Raw genomic sequence first — 18,271 nt, forward strand, 5'->3', positions numbered from 1 at the left:
ACATTTACTAAGATTTAGGTAAAAATTCCTTTGGGTAGCTCTCATTCGCCTTTCCGAGTTCCTTTAAAATTTGGACAGAGATCTATGAGCCTCCCTGTCTGGGAAGCACATCTCCACTGCTGTCATCCTTTCCTCTTCTCCACTCTGCCCTGTTGTTGCCCCGTTCATTGCTGAGCTCCGCTTAAGCCCACCTCTCTGGTGAGTGCAGTGCTGATCTCTGGATTTGGAGAAGGTTGGTGAGAGCAAGTTGATTTCATTGTATTCCTTGTTCAGTAGATGGGTTTTTAACTTTTGACTTCTGCTCATGCCTTAAAGTAGGTTTACTGGGTATGGATGGCTTTGTAGCACGAAAAACAAAAGACCCAGAGACCGATGTTCAGGTTTCAAGCTGAAAATCAGAAAACCAAAGCAGCTGGCCACTAGCTCTTTGTTCTACGTATGGTCAGACCAACGGAATGAACCTCAAACTACTCCCAACTTCACTGCTCCTCAGAGTCACTCAGACTGCTATGCTTGCCTCAGTGTGGCTAGAGACTGATTCTCAGACTGAATGCCTCCACCTGTTATACCTCTCAAATCCTGGGATTAAAGGTGTGAGCTCTGATTCACTTTCCCATAGCCCAGGGTGATGTTGGACTCAGAGATCCATCTGCCTTTCTCCTGAGTCCTGGGATTAAAGGTGTGTACCACCACTGCCTAGCTCTATGGTTTGAGGCTGGCTTTGCTTTCTGAATCCTCAGGAAAGCTTTATAAATCATAAATAATATATCACCACAATTCCTTTTTTTGTCTAATACAAAAGGCTACAACTAATATCAAACTATATACAATAAGTATAATAAGTGTATACAATATATACAGGCAATAAGTTCATCAACAATGTCTAGTCCATTTGCATTTGACAAATTCAGAGAAAATATTTCATTATCTATCCTTTCTTGGTGAGTCCAAAATCTTGTACCTAATTTACTTTTTTTTCTAATTTGCATTATTAAATTATCTTTAGTGTCATTTACTTACATTTAGTGAATTTCTTTTCTGAATCTGGTAAGCAATGCAAACTATAACTATCTAGTTTTTGACTCCCTCAGAGACCTGAGAAGGAAATAATATCAACTGAGTAATCAGGAAGTGCAAGCAAGGAACTTCCAAAAATGTGAAAAGTGACAGAAACAGATTACTGCCTGGACTGTCACCCAAGGTTCCTCTGTAATGTTGGGGCATCCATCTTTGGTCTACGGGCCTAGCATATCTGACAGATATTTCTGTAAAGCAGGATATGCTGAAGGACTCTACCACCTTGTCTTGGCAGAGTTTTCAGTCACTTTCATTTGTGTCCTGTTTGTCCAATACTGTCAGCAGTTGAGGCAAGGGCACTTTCTTGCCCAGTGGCTACTTTTGTCACAGAGAGTAAACTCCATGCAAGTTTCTTCGATGCCCATCATCTTTCTCAGAAGTAGATTGGTGTTGCCAGGAGTGTATACATCTCATTGTCATTAAAAAAATATCTGTGTTATTAAGACATTTTAAATGCTATATTCTGTAGATCTCTAAAGTGTTTGAAGATGACCTATCTATCTAAACTATATCTGTTTGACTTTGAAAACATACCTAGTGTGACTACAAGTTTGATTGTAATAGGTGACTAATTACTCATTTACATTTCTTTATTATCTTAATATAGTTGGTAATAATAACTTTTTTTTTTTTTTTGAGACAGGCTTTCTCTGTGGCTTTGGAGGTTGTCCTGAATGCTGGCTTTGTAGACCAGGCTGGCCTTGAACTCACAGAGATCTGCCTGCTTCTGCCTCCCGAGTGCTGGGATTAAAGATGTGCACCACCAAAGCCTGGCTGGTAATAGTAACTTTCAAGAACTATTACATTGATAAATGAGCTGTATAGGTACAATGCCTTGAAAAAGATTAGAAATGTATATACAGTGTGTTTTAACCAATTATTTTTAAATTTGTATCAATATACAGTATTTGTATACAATACATAGAAGTTCAAGCAGATGTAAAATATTTAAAACTAGTAGTTGCTTTTAAGAGTAGATTCAGTAATCAACCTTTTTATCTCATCTTTATCTTTTTTCTTTTTAGATTCAATAATCTTCGTTTTTATCCCATTATATCTGTATTTCTTTTTTTTCAAACAAAAACCTTGAATTTAATTCTCTTAACTTTCTTCTTGATCATAACCAACAACATTTTGTAAAAAAATTCCTTAAACAATGTCAGATATCCATAATCTAATCAGTAATCAAAAACCACTCACCCCACATCTTGAGAATGTGAACATCATCTTCTTAAAGTTACTTCCTGCTGGTGATGGCAACTTAGGGAATACTGTAAAGAAAATTCTGGATTAACTGTCAAGCTGTAGCAATTTTGTTCATTCTCTGCCTAATGAGAAAGTGCAGGGTTTGTCTCGAGTCCTGGCTAGAGTAGTCTGTGAGGCTGGGTCATCTCAGCCAGCCACCTCAAATTTGTTTTGAGCAGTGTTTGTGAGGCTGGGCCATCTCTGCTGGCCACCTCAAAATTGTTCTGAATAGTTTGTAGTTCAAAGTAGGTCTTTAGTTGGTGTTGTTAAGATTAATGGTGTTATGATAGCCCTGGTGAAATTGTTGTGGAGCCCCATCCTTCTTTTGGAGACTTCAGAGGTTGCTGTTAGGTGTGGTATTGGTTCACTGTAGAAAACTGGTAGACACTCAAACCTGAAATCATGTACAGGAAGGTAGATGAAACCTTTTTCTAGAGTTAGTTAGTACTCTATGACCATTAATATCATGACAGAAACTTTAAAATATATACGTATTATGTATTATAAATTTTTATATAAGTATACTTTAAGAATATCTGTTAAAAATCAATATAAAACCAAAGGATTAAGAGATCAATGGCAATACAGCAGTCCTCAAATATTTGTTTTTCTTCTGTTCTATCAGGTGGCTCTTCTGACATGACAGATTTTTTATTTTTCTTTAATAAGCATGCTTGAGTTTAGAGAAGTAGAGAGCCACACTTTAATCTTTAATTGGACTGGGGCTACAAAAGAACCATTTGCATTATGTTTGTAGAGAAAAGCAGAAACAAACACTTGGGAAGATTTATGAAATTCTATCCTGTTGTAAATATGATATACCATTAGGTCAATTTACTCCTTTCCTTGGGATTTTTTTTTTTGATTATTTGTCCCTTTTCTTCAGATGTCTCAATCGTTCATTGGTTTCCTGATTCCTTAGCTGGATACCTTTATTCTCCTGAAAAGGCAAAAATAAAACCCTTCCCCAAAGCCGGGCGTTGGTGGTGCATGCCCTTAATCCCAGCACTCGGGAGGCAGAGGCAGGCAGATCTGTGAGTTCAAGGCTAGCCTGGTCTACAGAGTGAGTTCCAGGATAACTTCCAAAGCAATACAGAGAAACCCTGTCTTGAAAAAAACCAAAAAACCAAAACAAACAAACAAAAAAACCCCAAAAACCCAAAAACCCTTCCCCAACCCTAAATTTTGGGGAAGTTTTCCTTTGTCAATTTATATTTGATCAAATGAAGAACATTTGTTAGTTTTATAGATTAGTTTAGATTAAATGATCATACTACTTGATGAACTACCATCTCTTCCAATTAAGAGGTGTCTTGTTCAAATCGAATGTTTATCAAGTTTGATGGTATTCATAGCTTTTCTTCCCCCGTGGAAACAAAAGCAAAACCTCTTCCCAACGTAACACATGTCCTGGTTTCCATTTGTAGGTCAACACATCTTTGAAGTATACTGGCTGATTTCATTCTGTAGTTGTTTTCTATTATCCAGTGTCTCTCTGCAGCTGTTGTTTCTTTCTTGTTAGCATTCAGAAAACTCAAAGCACTATACAATCTATTTCTGAGGTTCTTTATCATCCCTTTCTGTTGTTTAGCATATCCATTAGAGTTTGATTTGATCTTTCTATAACTGCCTGCCCTGTAGCATTATGTGGTATACCTGTAATATAGTAATATAATAAGCAAAAAACAGTTTCATTTTCTTAGAGACATATGATGGAGCATTGTTGTTTTTATTTGTACAGGTATACCCATGATGGACTGACTTCTAGCAGATGTGTAATTACCCAATCAGCCTTTCCCAAACTCAAAGTAGTTTCTCATTGAAAACCTGAATAGTTATCAATGGTGTGGTATACATATTTTAATTTTCCAAATTCTACAAAATGGAACACATCCATCTGCCAGATTTCATTCCTTTGAGTAACTCTTTGGGTTACTTTTTGCAGGTAGTAGAGTTTGGTTGTATAAAGAACAAGTGGGACATTTCCTTATAATTTCCTTGGCTTGTTGTCATGGGATGGAAATTTTTTTTTCAAACTTTTGCTATTGACATGATGTTTTTAATGAAATTCTGAGACCTTTAGCACATTTCCTATCAATAGTTGATCCGTTTCATCGTTACATTGTACTAGAGGGCCTGGTAGACCCACATGGGATCTGATGTGTGTTATGCAGATGGAATGATTCCTATCCTTGATTATGTCTTATAGCTGAATAAATAATAAAGTCAATTCTGTGTCATCTGGTATAAATTCAGTGGTTTCAATATGTAAAATAACTCTTTCTGAATATTGTGAATCAGTAACTACGTTGAGAGGTTCTTCATGATCCTTTAACACCATAAAAATAGCATGTAATTCTAATTCTGACTTTTGGACAGAATTATAAGAACTTAGATATACTTTACTTAAATTTTCTGATTTGTAACCTGCCTTTCTTGATTTATTTGCATCAGTATAGAATGTAGGGGCTCCAGTTATTGGTGTTTCCCTTACAATGCGAGGAAGAATCCAGTTCTCTTTATAAGTTGAATTCTCTTGCTTTTGGGGTAATTGTTGGTCATCTTTCCTAAAAAATTACTGCAAGCTCTTTGCCAGGGTTCACTTTCTACCGATATATTGTCAATTTCATTATTAGTAAAAAGGTACTACAATTTCTGCTGAATTTATTCCTTCTAATTGATGAAGTTTCAATTTTCCTTTTAGAATCAACCCAGAAATCTTTTTTATTTTTTTTTTAACTTGGTTTATGTGGTAAAAAGATCCATTCTAAGGTAATATCTTCTCTGCATTAAAATTCCTGCAGGGGATGCTTAGAGGGTAATAAGGGTAATAAGGTAATAAGGGTAATAAGAATGCGCTTCACCTCTGCATCCACAGGATCCAAAGGTGCCATCTGTCTCCCACCAATGCCCATTCTCTCTCAGCTTCACCTGTTAATTCCCTGGGACTATTTAAGTCCTTGTCACATTCTAAGGTTTTGTTTAAATTAATCAGCTGATGAGGTTTTATCTCAATAATGTGCCAAAATGGGAAATGTCTCCTAGCAATCTTTGAAAGTCATTAAGCATCTGCAATCTATCTCTCCTAATTTGCACCTTTTGGGGTCTAGTTTTTTTGTAAGCCTAAATAACCTAGATAATTAATAGAATCTCCTCTTTTGTGTGTGTGTGTGTGTGTGTGTGTGTGTGTGTGTGTGTTTTCCCTAGGAGCAGTTTGTAATCCCCAACAAGGAAAATTTTTCTTTACTTCTTCAAACATTCTTTCTAAACTGTCTGCATTTGAATCAGATAGTAAAATGTCATCCATGTAACGTTAAACTATAGATTGAGGAAATTGCTTACATATTATTTCCAATGGCTGCCAAAAAAAATATTGGCACGGGGTGAGGCTATTTAGCATTCCCTGTGGAAGAACCTTCCATTGATATTTCTTAACAAGGCTGAGAATTATTATAAGTAGGCACTGTGAAGGCAGAATTTTCTCTGTCTTTTTCTTGTAATGGTATATTAAAGAAACAGTCTTTTAAATCAATAACTATGAGAGGCCATCCTTTAGGCAATAGAGAAGGCAAAGGAATTCCAGACTGTAAAGAGCCCGTTGGCTGTATCACCTTATTAACAGCTCTTAAATCTGTTGCCATTCTCCATTTTCCTGGTTTCTTTTTAGTAACAAACACAGGAGAATTCCAAGGGCTGGTGGATTCTTCTATATGCTGAGCATTTAGTTGCTCCTGTACCAGCTTTTCTAAAGCCTGCAGTGTGTCTTTTATTAAAGGCCAATGCTCAACTCATACAGGTTCTTCTGTCAGCCATTTTAAATGTAGGGCTGCTGCTGCCTTTGGAAGATTAGCAGCTGTTGTGTCCTGTTCCTGTACTACCTGAATGGTCAGTGATTGTTCTCTATAATACCCTGCAAACTATAAAAGGTTTTGACTGCAGAGAATTAAACATGTATTTGGTTTGTTGTATGTTTAAAGCTGTGGTTGTAACAAACTTCTGTCTTTAAAAAGATGTTAGAAACTCCATTTTTTTTCTTTCTGGTAACAAACTCTCATGGAATTCCTTTATGCATATGATACATGACACTGGAATTCAGGGGTTGAGCAACATATTGCCTCAGGTTCAGGTTCAGGGAGTTGTGATTATACTACTTGGTTCATGGTGTCTGCTAAGAAGCTTCTCATTTTGTTTTCTTCTGTGTAATTCCTGATCATATCTTGTCTGTCTCTCCATGGGTACTCTTGGATGTTCTTGTATATGTGTTCTGAAGAATATACCATTACTTAGTGTTTTTTTCTTTTCTTCTCTCTCTTTTTTTTTTTTTTTTTTTTTTTGGTTTTACGAAACAGGATTTCTCTGTGTTGTTTTGGAGGCTGTTGGTCCAGCCTGGCCTCGAACTCACAGAGATCCGCCTGCCTCTGCCTCCCGAGTGCTGGGATTAAAGGTGTGCGCCACCACCACCCGGCTCTTTTCTTCTTCTCTTAAATGCTGTTAATTTCTCATTTCTTTGTATTCATCACTATCTTTCTAGTTTTTTCTCATTCATTTTTTCTTGTTTTAAATTAATTTTTTTAGTTAGTGTACAAAATGGGTTTAATCATAACATTTTCACAATACATCATTGCATATTTTTATATACCTCTTACCCTCCAGTGCTCTCTCTTCCTCTTGCCAAAAAGTTTCCTTTCATTTCTCATTTAAATCTAGATTCTGCATAGAGAAAAAAGTCACTTTTCTCAAAGTCTGTGTGCCAATCTACTTAAGTGATTCTGACCATTGTGTAATAATTCGCAGAATGCATTTCCACTTTCTTCTCCATTCTCTAGTGAACAAATCTCCAGGAAATGGAGCAAACATGTTTCCTTATGGAACAGGGCATGGCTTTGTCTGTAGTATATGTCTAGGAGTTACTGTTGGATCTTAGAGTTTATTACTAGGAACACGTTGTTCCTCTTTTTGTGCCTTTAAAAACCTTTAAATAAGATTTATTGTTTATTTCATGTGAATGATGTATGGCCTTCCTGTATGGCTGTCTAACATGTACATGCAATGCCTTTGGATATTGGAGGAGGTTATTGGTTGGATCCCTTGAAACTGGAGTTACCATTGGTTATGAGCCTCCATATGGGTGCAGGGAATCAAACCTGGGCCCTCTGGAAGAACAAGTGCTCTTAACTGCTGGGCTTGGTGGCACATGTCTGTAACCCCAGCACTTGGGAGACAAAAGCAGGAGGTTCAGGAGGGAGAAGCCAGTCTTAGACTGTGTGAGACCATAAAGTTTTCTGAGACTGACTACCTGTATCTTCAAAGATGACTGTGTCTGCATTCTTTGAACAAGTACTTTGAATGAAGTGCAGGTTCAGTTGTGTTTGTTTGCCCCACACCTCCCAGTGTCCCCAGCTCATTGGTTGGATGCTTTCTACAGTTTCAGTTCTGTGATGAATTAGACTTACAGTTTTACAAGTAGAGGCTCTCTCAGGAATATTCAGAGACAGAAGTGTCCCTGGTCCTGCACAGAAAGCAAAAGTAGTGTACCTTGAGGCTGCTTCACATGGTTCCTTCCCTCTGTAGGAAATACAAGCCTAATCAGCTAAAGGTAGGTCTGGCAAATTTTATTTCAGGCAACAGTTTATTTCCTAAGTCAGAAATCATATCTCACAACCAGGTGTGATAGACCTGAGTTAAGGTTTTCTCTAAAATAGCTCCAGCTATTGTACATAGAACCAAGCTGTTTGTATTAACTCCCTATTTGAAAGGGAATTTGTTTTACTGTCAGATTCAGGCAGTGTATATTGTAAACATTTTTTAAAGCTTTCTTATTGAGTTTTTAAACAATTTTGTGGGATTGGCAGGCTAAATATGAAGATGACTTTACATTTATTTCAAAAGACCTTTTTTTGTTTGTTTTGAGACAATGTTTTTCTGTGGCTTTGGATGCTGTCCTGGAACTAGCTGGTCTCAAACTCACAGAGATCCCCTTGCCTCTGCCTCCTGGTGTTGGGATTAAAGGCATGTGCCACCACCACCTGGCTAAGACTTACATTTTTAAAGTTAAGCTTAAGAATATAGTATTATACCTTCCTCCTCTATGAATCTTTAGATTTCTAGTGAGACTCCATTTTTTATTTTTTAAATAAAGAAGTTGGTGGGAATAGAATTTCATTTGTAGGGTTTCCCTCAGTTACAGCCCCCCCATCTTAGTCTATGGCAATTTTTCATAGTGTATCTTTTCAAGAAGTGTGTGTGTCTTGCCATCTTTCTCATCACTTTTGTTTTGGGTTTTTTGGTTTGTTTGCATCCCCCCCCCCCAGGGTGTCTCTGTGTAGCACTAACTGTCCAGGAACTCACTCTGTAGACCAGACTGACGTCAAACTCACAGAATCTGCCTGCCTCTGCCTCCTGAGTGCCTGGTTCTCATCACTTTTTATTTCCCATGATCTCTCTTAGGTTGTACCAGCCTTGAAACAGTTAATCACAAGCCAGAGAATAAAGGTCTTTATTAGAAAGTCTTGAGGAAGGTTAGAATTTCTGCACACTGAGGTTGGCTTGACCATTACCAAGTCTTTACTACCATTCTTCTCTTCTTACTCTTCCAGAAGCTGTTATTCACTTTAAATTGGAACAGATAGACCAAAGCTTACCTTCATCTTTACTAAGTAAGAAGTAAGACATCTTTCATTAGAATTTTATTAGAAGACATCTGTCATTAGAATTTTATTAGACAAGCTTTAAAAGTTGTTGTTAGCTAGCTAATCTTTAAAAAGTTGTTAACCCAGAGTAAAAGTAGGCGAACTTTTTCCTTTTCCCGATTTTTGTGTGAGAATATCATGCTTAGAAGAAGTAATGGCATTTAGACCCAGAAACTTGGCATTTATTACTGATAGAGTGGGGATGTGATGATTAGTCTTCAGGTACAGACTCAGAAGCCCTGGCATTAGGACTTAATAAAGGAACTCCCTATGGATTAGTAATAATAGTACTAGGTCTAAACATTTTCCTTAATGACCCAGTAACAGGCCTGGGGAGTGGGAAATGGAGTTTGCAAACCACACTACTCCTAGGAGAGTACTGCTACCTTGTGTGTATGTGATGCTATTCTATCCATTTTCTTTTGTTGCAACAAATAATTTATCTTTTTCCTATTTGTACTACTTGGTTCTCAAGTTTGTAAAACTTTCTTTTGTAGAGTAAAGTCAAGTCAGTCTTCTTTTGGTACTATGGAGAGTCAGGTTTTCAAAAAATCAAATTGGGTGTAGTTAGTTCCAGGAATTGGGAGATGATATTCTTTTACCTCTTGGGAAAGCTGAGATTAAAAACAAAAATCTTTGTTGTAGTTTTCCTGGTGCCCTGGGATTGCTATTTTAAATGGCAGAGTTTATTATGTGTTGGGGAGGGTATCAGGCACCTGGCTTATTGATATGGCTACAGTCCTTGATTCTTAAATGTTTCTTCAATCCCAGTGCAGAATGACCACGATAAGGGCATATGGTGAAAAGAGGGTATAATTTAGTGGGTTTCAGATATTTTCTGAGACTGGGGGATACAGATGGATACTCATAACTCAGCCATGTGACCATGACCTCTCATGGTAAAACCTCTTTATCTGGAAAAGATGGGATAGGGCAGTTTCTAAGGATCAGATTTAGATTTTGTAACATGTGGAATTTTACTCTCATTTGCAAACATTAAAGCTGTAGTGCATATCAAGACACTGGCAATCTTTTACACAGAAAGATAATTAGGATCAGTCACTTAATAAAGGCTGTTTTGACTCACAGTTAGGAGGCATCCTTCTGTGACTGATACCTGTTGTTTGGGGCCAGTGGTGAGGCAGCCTATCACACTATGCAGTGTGTGTCAGAACAAACTAGTCATTCTATGCCTTGGCTATAAGAAACAGATCAGGGATTCACAGTCCCCTTTTAGGACATGCCCCTAATGACTCACATACTAGACCTCACCTTTATTATCTTATAATGCCTTGCCTGGGGAACTAAGCCCCACAGGGCTTTGGAGGAATGTTCCAGTCCAAACTTTTGCAAAAAGAATTTCCTGATTAGGTTAAAGAGAAAGGAAGCATCATTAACTTATATTTGAAAGCTTAGAGATTCTTTAGGATAGTTTCTATTTTGAAATGTAAGGCCAAATATTCTTTAGCATTCAAATCTCCTTATTTGTATAGTACTATAGTCTCTACTTTATTCCTTTGAGAAAGGGACTCCCTCTAAACCCATAGCTAGATTAGCAACCAATTAAAATCCCCCAGCTATCTTCCTTTTTCTCCTTTCTCCTCATCCCAGTTCTGGGGTTACAGGTGGGTCATGCATCAAGTGTTCTTATATGCTGAGCATCTCTCCAACCCTGAGCTGTGAAATTTTTCAGTAAAGGAATTCCTAGGCAAACCATCTTCTACATTATGTAGGAATCTTGTGGGTTAGAAGAAAATATTTAAGACAGGTGAGGCCCACACTTTTAATCCCAGAACAGGCAGATCTTTGAATTTGAGGCCAGCCTGGTCTACATAGCAAGTTCCAGAACAGCCAGGGCTATGCGGAGACTGTTTCAAATTAGAAAAAAAAATTAGACATTAATGTGACCCATTTGTAGATCTAATCTTTGGCTTGATGCTTTTGAGATGTTTTGAGCAGTTTTTTTTTAAATAGAGGCTTTATTTTATCGATAGAAAGCATGCTTTTATTGTTATTTTTATTGTTTTTATGCCTTTTGAGATAGGGTCTCACTGTGTAACCTAGGCTAACCTTGAACTTGAGATCCTTTTGCTTCTGCATCCCTAGTTTTAAGAAATCATGATTTCAAAGAGAAAATTCTTAATTTCTTTGTCTCAACTTTATTTCTAGAGACTTGATGGGGAATGTCCTTTTGCAAGCTGTGAATATATGTTTCTCTTATTGGTTGATGAATAAAACTGTTTTGGCCAATGGACAGACAGGATTTAGCCAGGTGGGAAATCCAAAGAGGGATAGAGAAAGATTGCAGGGAGAGTCAGAGAGATACCATGTAGCTGCTGAGGAAGCAAGAGGTCCATCTGGGCATCAGTGGTAAGTCAAGACTACATAGAGATACACAGATTAATAGAAATGGGCTAATAATTAAGAGAGAGAGCTAGCCAATAAGAAGCCTGAGCCATTGGCCAAACAGTTTATAATTAATACAAGCCTCTGAGTGTTTATTTGGGACTAAACAGCTGTAGGACAGGGCAGGACAGAAACTAACATCTACAGAGTTTTGCACATATTTCTTACTTGTCTCTGATTCATTGTACAATATTCATGTTGCATTTGTGTGAAAAGTCTTTGACCTAGGACAATAATTGTTATAAAAAATTTGCTTCTCAATTTTTGTTTTCTTCTTCCTTGAGAATTATGGAAAATTTGCAGAGTACTTTTTAGTGAGAACATCTTTGTTTATTTTGAATTATTGCTTTCATTATAGTTTAAAAAGAGGTGGGTTCTCTAGCTGGGTACAGTGGCAAAGTTATTTTGAATTAATATAACATGTAGCTTTTTTGAATAGAAAACAGTTTTCATTTAGTTAGCTGGGAGAAACAGGATATAAGGAGGGAGAAACAGGATATAAGGAGCGAGAAATAGGAAATTGCACTCTTGTCTGCTGAGACGCTAAGGAGGTAAGGTGTGCTGTGGCTTGCTCCTTCTCTGATCTCTCAGCATTTCCCTCTGTATCTGACTCTGGCTTTTTATTGTCTGGACCAATTAAGGACTCTATTTACAGTTATTTTCATTTCAAATTACATAGATAGAACATTTGCTACTAACTTATTTCAGTAGCAGAGATTACACCAGGTAACCTTGTAATACTAAAACTAGCACTATACTTAAATGTGGCTCTGCACATGTGCAGACCAGTGTATTTCCTGTATAATGTGCATATACTGATTTTGATGAAAGTGGTCTTTGAAATTATGAGACCTAGCATTTGGAAATGTAAAATGAAATATTGAAAGCTGATATAGTCATTAGTGGTTATCTGTAGGTCTAGACTGGTAGTTACATTGAGTCTGGAGAGTATAGATAGTTTATAAACCTAACACTGACTTCCCTGTGTCTTTGTATATTTTCCAAGTGTAGTACTTTGGTTCTGTGGTTCTTTTTTTTTTTTTTTTTTTTTTGGTTTTACGAGACAGGGTTTCTCTGTTTTGGAGGCTGTCGGTCCAGCCTGGCCTCGAACTCACAGAGATCCGCCTGCCTCTGCCTCCCGAGTGCTGGGATTAAAGGCGTGCGCCACCAACGCCCGGCTGGTTCTGTGGTTCTTCACTCTTCTTTAGTTCCTGTTTATTAATTTCATCCCTGGCTTTTATTGTTTTTCCCATCTACTGCTTTCAGGCTTGATCTGTTGTGTCCTTCCTGAGGAGTTCATTAAGTCTGAATGTGCTCTGTCGTTTAGATGTAATCACAGAAATCTAAACTGCTCTTGGAACCACCTTTGCACTATCCCAGAGGTTGATAAGGTTTGGTTTTTTGTTTACCTTTGAGTCTAGGAATTTTTAAATTTACTTCTTGATTTCTCCAGTTACCCATAGAGTGCATTGTTCAATCTCTATGTGTTTGTATAGTGTCTATAGTTTTCTCTTGCTATCACTATAAGCTAATAAGACATTCAAGATTAGTTTCTTTTTAATATGTTAAGCCTTGATTTATGGCCTAAAATGTAGCGGTTATATTTTAAATCTGATTTATTAATATGTCTGCTAGTAGTTGAACTACCTTATATATTAGTCTTTTTCATTATAGCAGAAAATTAATAATTCTGGTGTTTTTCTATGCGCTGTTTTTTTTTTTTTTTTTTTTTTTTTTTTTCGAGACAGGGTTTCTCTGTGGCTTTGGAGGCTGTCCTGGAACTCGCTCTGTAGACCAGGCTGGCCTCGAACTCACAGAGATCCACCTGCCTCTGCCTTCCGAGTGCTGGGATTAAAGGCATGAGCCACCAACGCCCCTGGTGTTTTTCTAACAGATGTAAAAGTCAGTTTCCTGTTCAAGTGGGTGCCTAGTTTTAACTGCAGAGTTATTTAGGCCATCTTATGGCTTATTTACTTACACTGTTAGGGACTTGACCCAGGATTTTGAGCATGACAGGCTGTATCCTATACATTAAACTTGGTGTACAAAATGAAACATTTTATAAACACATTCCTTTTCATCTGTCTTTGGATGAATTTAAATTATTGGTTGTAGCTCATTGTGTAGTTTCTACTGCTTATTACAGTGATTTTATATTTAGAATTGTTAATATGTAGGCATTTTAATGTTCTCATTTTTTAATTTAAACTAATAGTAACAGATGTAAGGTCTTTTAAATTATTGTAAAAATTAAAAGCCAATGATACATTGTTTGGTTTTGAAATGTTTAGCAAAAGTTTTTTTTTTTAAAAAGCTTTAGTTTTTTTTAGGTGTGTGTGTGTGTGTGTGTGTGTGTGTGTGTGTGTGTGAGAGAGAGAGAGAGAGAGAGAGAGAGAGAGAGAGAGAGAGAGAGAGAGAGAGAGAGAGAGAGAGATGTGGGTCTGTGATGTGCACATGGAATCCAGGTGTTGGTTCTTCTGGTAGTTGTGAGCTATCTGACATGTGGATCCTAATTGCCAAACTCAAGTCCTCTGTAAGAGCAGCCCACACTTGTAACTGCTGAGCCGTCTCTAGCACCAGCATAGGTCTTGTATGTGTATATACATGTATATGTTTTTCTTTTCATTAGGCAAGAAGTTATGAAATGGAATGGATGGGGCTATAATGATTCCAAGTTCTTCTTCAATAAGAAGGGCCAGGTTGAGCTGACTGGGAAAAGGTAACCCTGCTTTTAAAGTTCATTTTATCCCTTCTTTTCATGTCCCCTCTTCTAAGCAAAAAGTTACTAGCATTTTGTTATAATTCCTTTATATCTTACATTTTAAATTCTGATTTGCATCATGATACCTATACTTTTATATCTTTAAAAATAAGTCTTAACATAACCATTCATATATTAATATTATCGCAGTTCTAAAGTAACAAAGCTTGTTACAATATCTATTATTTAGTCCATATTCTCATTGCCCCTGTTGTCTTACAAATGATTTCTATAGATAGTTGTGTGAATCAGGATCTAAAGAGTCATCCCATGCCACTCTTGTCCTCTGCTTTTGATTTATTGGAAGTGACTTTCCATTTAAGTCTGGTAATTTACATCTGGGTTTGGGTTCTAATGAAGTATAACACCTTTAAGCTTGTCAGGACAACAGTAATTAAGAGCAAAGAGGATATGGTGGTGCTGTTAGAGACTTTATCTAGGGCAGTGGTTCTCAACCTTCCTAATGCCACGACCCTTTAATACAGTTCCTCATGTTGTGGTGACCCCAGCCATAAAATAATCTTCGTTGTTACTTCATAGCTGCAATTTTGCTACTATTATGAATCATAACATAGATATATGATGTGCAGGATGTCTGATAGACGATCCTCGTGAAAGGGTGGTTCAACTCCCAAAGGGCTCGCAACCCACTAGTTGAGAACTGCTGGTCTAGGTAGTAATAGCAATAGAGAATTTATCTGCTAGTTTTAGAGACTGAAGATTGCATGACTGTCCCTGTAACTGGCATGGGTTGAGAGAACGGAAGAATGAAGGTGTATTCTATAAACTCTTGCAGGTGGGCATGGGGAACGTGGGTACTTGTCATATTCATTTTAGGGGTAGGCAGTTTTCCCCTCTCTCCAAAGCTCATACAAGAATAAGTCCCCAAACATGGATATAGGATCTAGGTACTCTGGAATTAAATATGTAGTATACAAGCAGTTTTGTTAATAGAACTTTTAGGAACTGCTTGATCATTCCAGGAGCAGAACATAACCTTCACATTTAGATAAAGACACCTTTCTTAGCATTCTTTATCTACTTTGTACCTTAGGTACCCTCTTAGTGGCTTGGCTTTACCAACTTTGAAAGACTGGATTCAAAACACCCTTGGAGTAAATCTGGAGCATAAAACTACCTCTAAAGTAAGCAAACAATAGTTAAAAATGTTCAGTTATACTTTTTATGCCTACTCAGTTATCACCATAACTTGTTACATTGTTTGGTACAGTTATCTTTTCGTGAAGCCTGTTATACTGGTCTTGTTAAGTTCAGTTTTCTAGTGTTTGAGATCTAGATCCCAGCCTCAGAATTTTACAGATTTATCAGGCAGATTTAATCCTTTCTGTGCCTGGGTGATTCTAAATTAAGATGAATGTAAAGACTGTTTACTTTGTACAGGCGGCGGTGAATGTAAGCTAATTCATTCTTCGAGAGCTGTTGATTTTACATAACAGGCTGATTTTAAAGTAATAGGCTGTTATTAATCTAGGATAAATATGTGAAAATAAATTTTAAATATTATTTCATATCAGTTTTAGAATGATAGGATACTTGAAGAATTACTAAAATGTGACAATTTGAATAAGATAAGAAACAAGATTTTAATTAGTTTTTGTAGTTCCACTTTTCAGAACGTGGTGTTAAACATTTTTAAATTGACATGGTGTCAGTGGCCTATGTCTGAAATCACAACATTTGGGTGGTAGAGGCAGGAGGATTATAAGTTTAAGATCAGACTGAGCTACATAATGAGGTCCTGTCTTAAGAAAAGAGTAAAACGAAACCAAACAAGAAATCTTAAAAAATCCTTAAACTTTATACATATGAAACCAGTGAAATATTTGACATTCCTTCATATTGTCAATATTATTATTGTTATTTTGCTATACATGAAGTAGTCATCTCATCTCTCTAATTGGTATTCCAGGCCAGAAATATGGACTATTTTATATACTATATTCAGCATGTAATTGTTTCTAGGAGTTGGAGCAATAGTTAAGAACACTTAATACTTTCGTAGAGAACCTGGATTCAGTCCCAGAGCACACACGTGATGGCTCACAATAGTTTGTAACTGCACTTCTGTTTTTTAATAATTTAAACTGCCAGACAGTGCTTTGTTGGAATTCTCTTGGTTTTTCCTTTTAGTAACTATAGGATAAATTTTATGAAGGCAAGAATGTACCCTTCCATGTTTCCATCCCTATTAACTCTAATTGCTGTATCCACAGTGCTTAGAATAGTAGCTGGCTCTTTGCAGTAAAAATAAGTATTTATCTGAACAAATACAGTACCTTAACAGACTTAGAAATATCAGACATTTCTGTTTATATTTTCTTATATATTCTTTATTCCAAATAATGTATTAACTTTGTTTATATTCAATTTTATATGTTTGACGTGCTCTTAGGTGCTTTTCATAAAAATTAGTTTAGCCGTACACATTCGGTTGTTAATCTCTTTAACTGAGACTCATGGAAGTTGAATGGCATGCACAGTGTGTTTTAACTTTACAGTTGAAGGTTGAGCTTCAAGGTACTAGCTGAAATTGAGTACCAATTTTATAATTAAGTCATGTGTTTTTATTCATGCACACCAGAAGAAGGAATCTGATCCCATTATAGGTGGTTGTGAGACACCATGGGGGTGCTCTGGAAAAGGAGTCAGTGCTCTTAACTGCTGAGTCAGCTCTCCAGCCCCAAGTCATGCATTTTAAAACTGCCCAATAATAATAGTTTTATTACTTAATATAAGAGTTTCTGTGCAACATTTTAAAATGGCCATTGAATATCAGGTGATAAATTCGATGTAAAACACATCTAGTATAATATTTAGTTTAAACAGAAGGTTTGAGACTTTCCTGTCTTTTCTATTGTTATTGCAGTCTTCATTGTGAGTAACAATGAGAGCCATAGAAACAAAGAGAAAGCATAGTCTCCCATGTTATGGGAGATCATTAACCAATTTGTACTTTGCTACTGTTACCAAGTTGGACTCTACTACCTGATACTTTCCTATGTATTTATCATATATTGAATGTTAAAATCTACATCTTATAATCATTCTCCCAGCAGAGGGAGTCAAATTTATTATTTAGAAATAAGTCAAACCAATTTTATTTTTTAGGCATCCTTAAATCCTAGTGAAGTACCTCCTTCTATTGTAAATGAAGATTTCCTTCAGGAACTTAAAGAAACGCGTATTTCCTACTCACAGGAAGCAGATGATCGCGTGTTCAGAGCTCACGGTAGGTTGCTTGCACTGGGCTGTTCACGCTGGTGCTGCTCACACTGGGACTGCTCATGTTGGGTTTCTGTCTTTATTTAGAAGCTTCCTGTAAGTTAAATTGTTTTGTATTTTTTCTTTTAAAACCACAAAACAGGTCATTGTCTTCATGAGATATTTATGCTCAGGGAAGGGATGTTGGAACGGATTCCTGATATAGTTGTTTGGCCAAGTAAGTTGTTTTTAACTCTTTATATCATTTTAGTATAGTTTGTTTCCAGATACATTATCAGTTCTCTGAAGAGTTTATTTAATTTTAATGTGAATTTCTTACTGGTAATGAAACTTAGTTTTCTTTTGCATGAGGGCAAGTTTTAAGAGAATGCTGCAGTTTGCAGCAATGCATTTTGAGATGTTGTGGCAATCTAAGGCTATTCCAAGATGTCGAGATAGTTGTTTCCCTTTGTCCCATACATGTGCATACATACCTATGAAATCTATTGAAATTGTCTGTAAATCTGTTTAATCTAATTCTTAATTATACTATATGGAACTCTCCTGATTTGAGATCAAGCAAGGGCCCTTCAGGTAGGACTTTTTCCATTGTGAACATCAAATAGTGTGGATGTCTTTTGTAACCCATGCTTCCACTGGTGTGTGTGCATGTAAAACCCAAAATTTCCAATAGCAAAATTAACTTTGGGAGCTAGTGAGATGGCTCAGCAGGTAACGGTGTTTGTCTTACAAACATGACATCCTGAGTTTAATCTCCTGAATTTGACCCCTGGAACCTACATAACGGTGGAAGGAGAGAACATAGCTCCACAGAATTGTCCTCTAATTGTCCACATAATGTGCTGCCCAC

At 36.8% G+C, this 18,271-nt stretch overlaps 1 protein-coding gene across 2 annotated transcripts in view; it reads left to right on the top strand.

Annotated features, from left to right (window-relative positions):
- Agps (alkylglycerone phosphate synthase) overlaps positions 1–18,271 on the top strand; it is a 95,071-nt gene that overhangs the window by 12,065 nt on the left and 64,735 nt on the right. For both annotated transcript variants that reach the window (XM_040745623.1, XM_040745624.1), the window contains exons 2-5: positions 14,047–14,136; positions 15,233–15,323; positions 17,308–17,428; positions 17,564–17,638. In XM_040745623.1, coding sequence (XP_040601557.1) covers positions 14,047–14,136; positions 15,233–15,323; positions 17,308–17,428; positions 17,564–17,638 — 377 coding nt within the window. The remainder of the gene's footprint in view (positions 1–14,046; positions 14,137–15,232; positions 15,324–17,307; positions 17,429–17,563; positions 17,639–18,271) is intronic.

This window comes from Mesocricetus auratus, unplaced genomic scaffold (assembly GCF_017639785.1).
Source record: "Mesocricetus auratus isolate SY011 unplaced genomic scaffold, BCM_Maur_2.0 Super-Scaffold_100004, whole genome shotgun sequence".
In the NCBI taxonomy this organism is placed as follows: domain Eukaryota; kingdom Metazoa; phylum Chordata; class Mammalia; order Rodentia; family Cricetidae; genus Mesocricetus; species Mesocricetus auratus.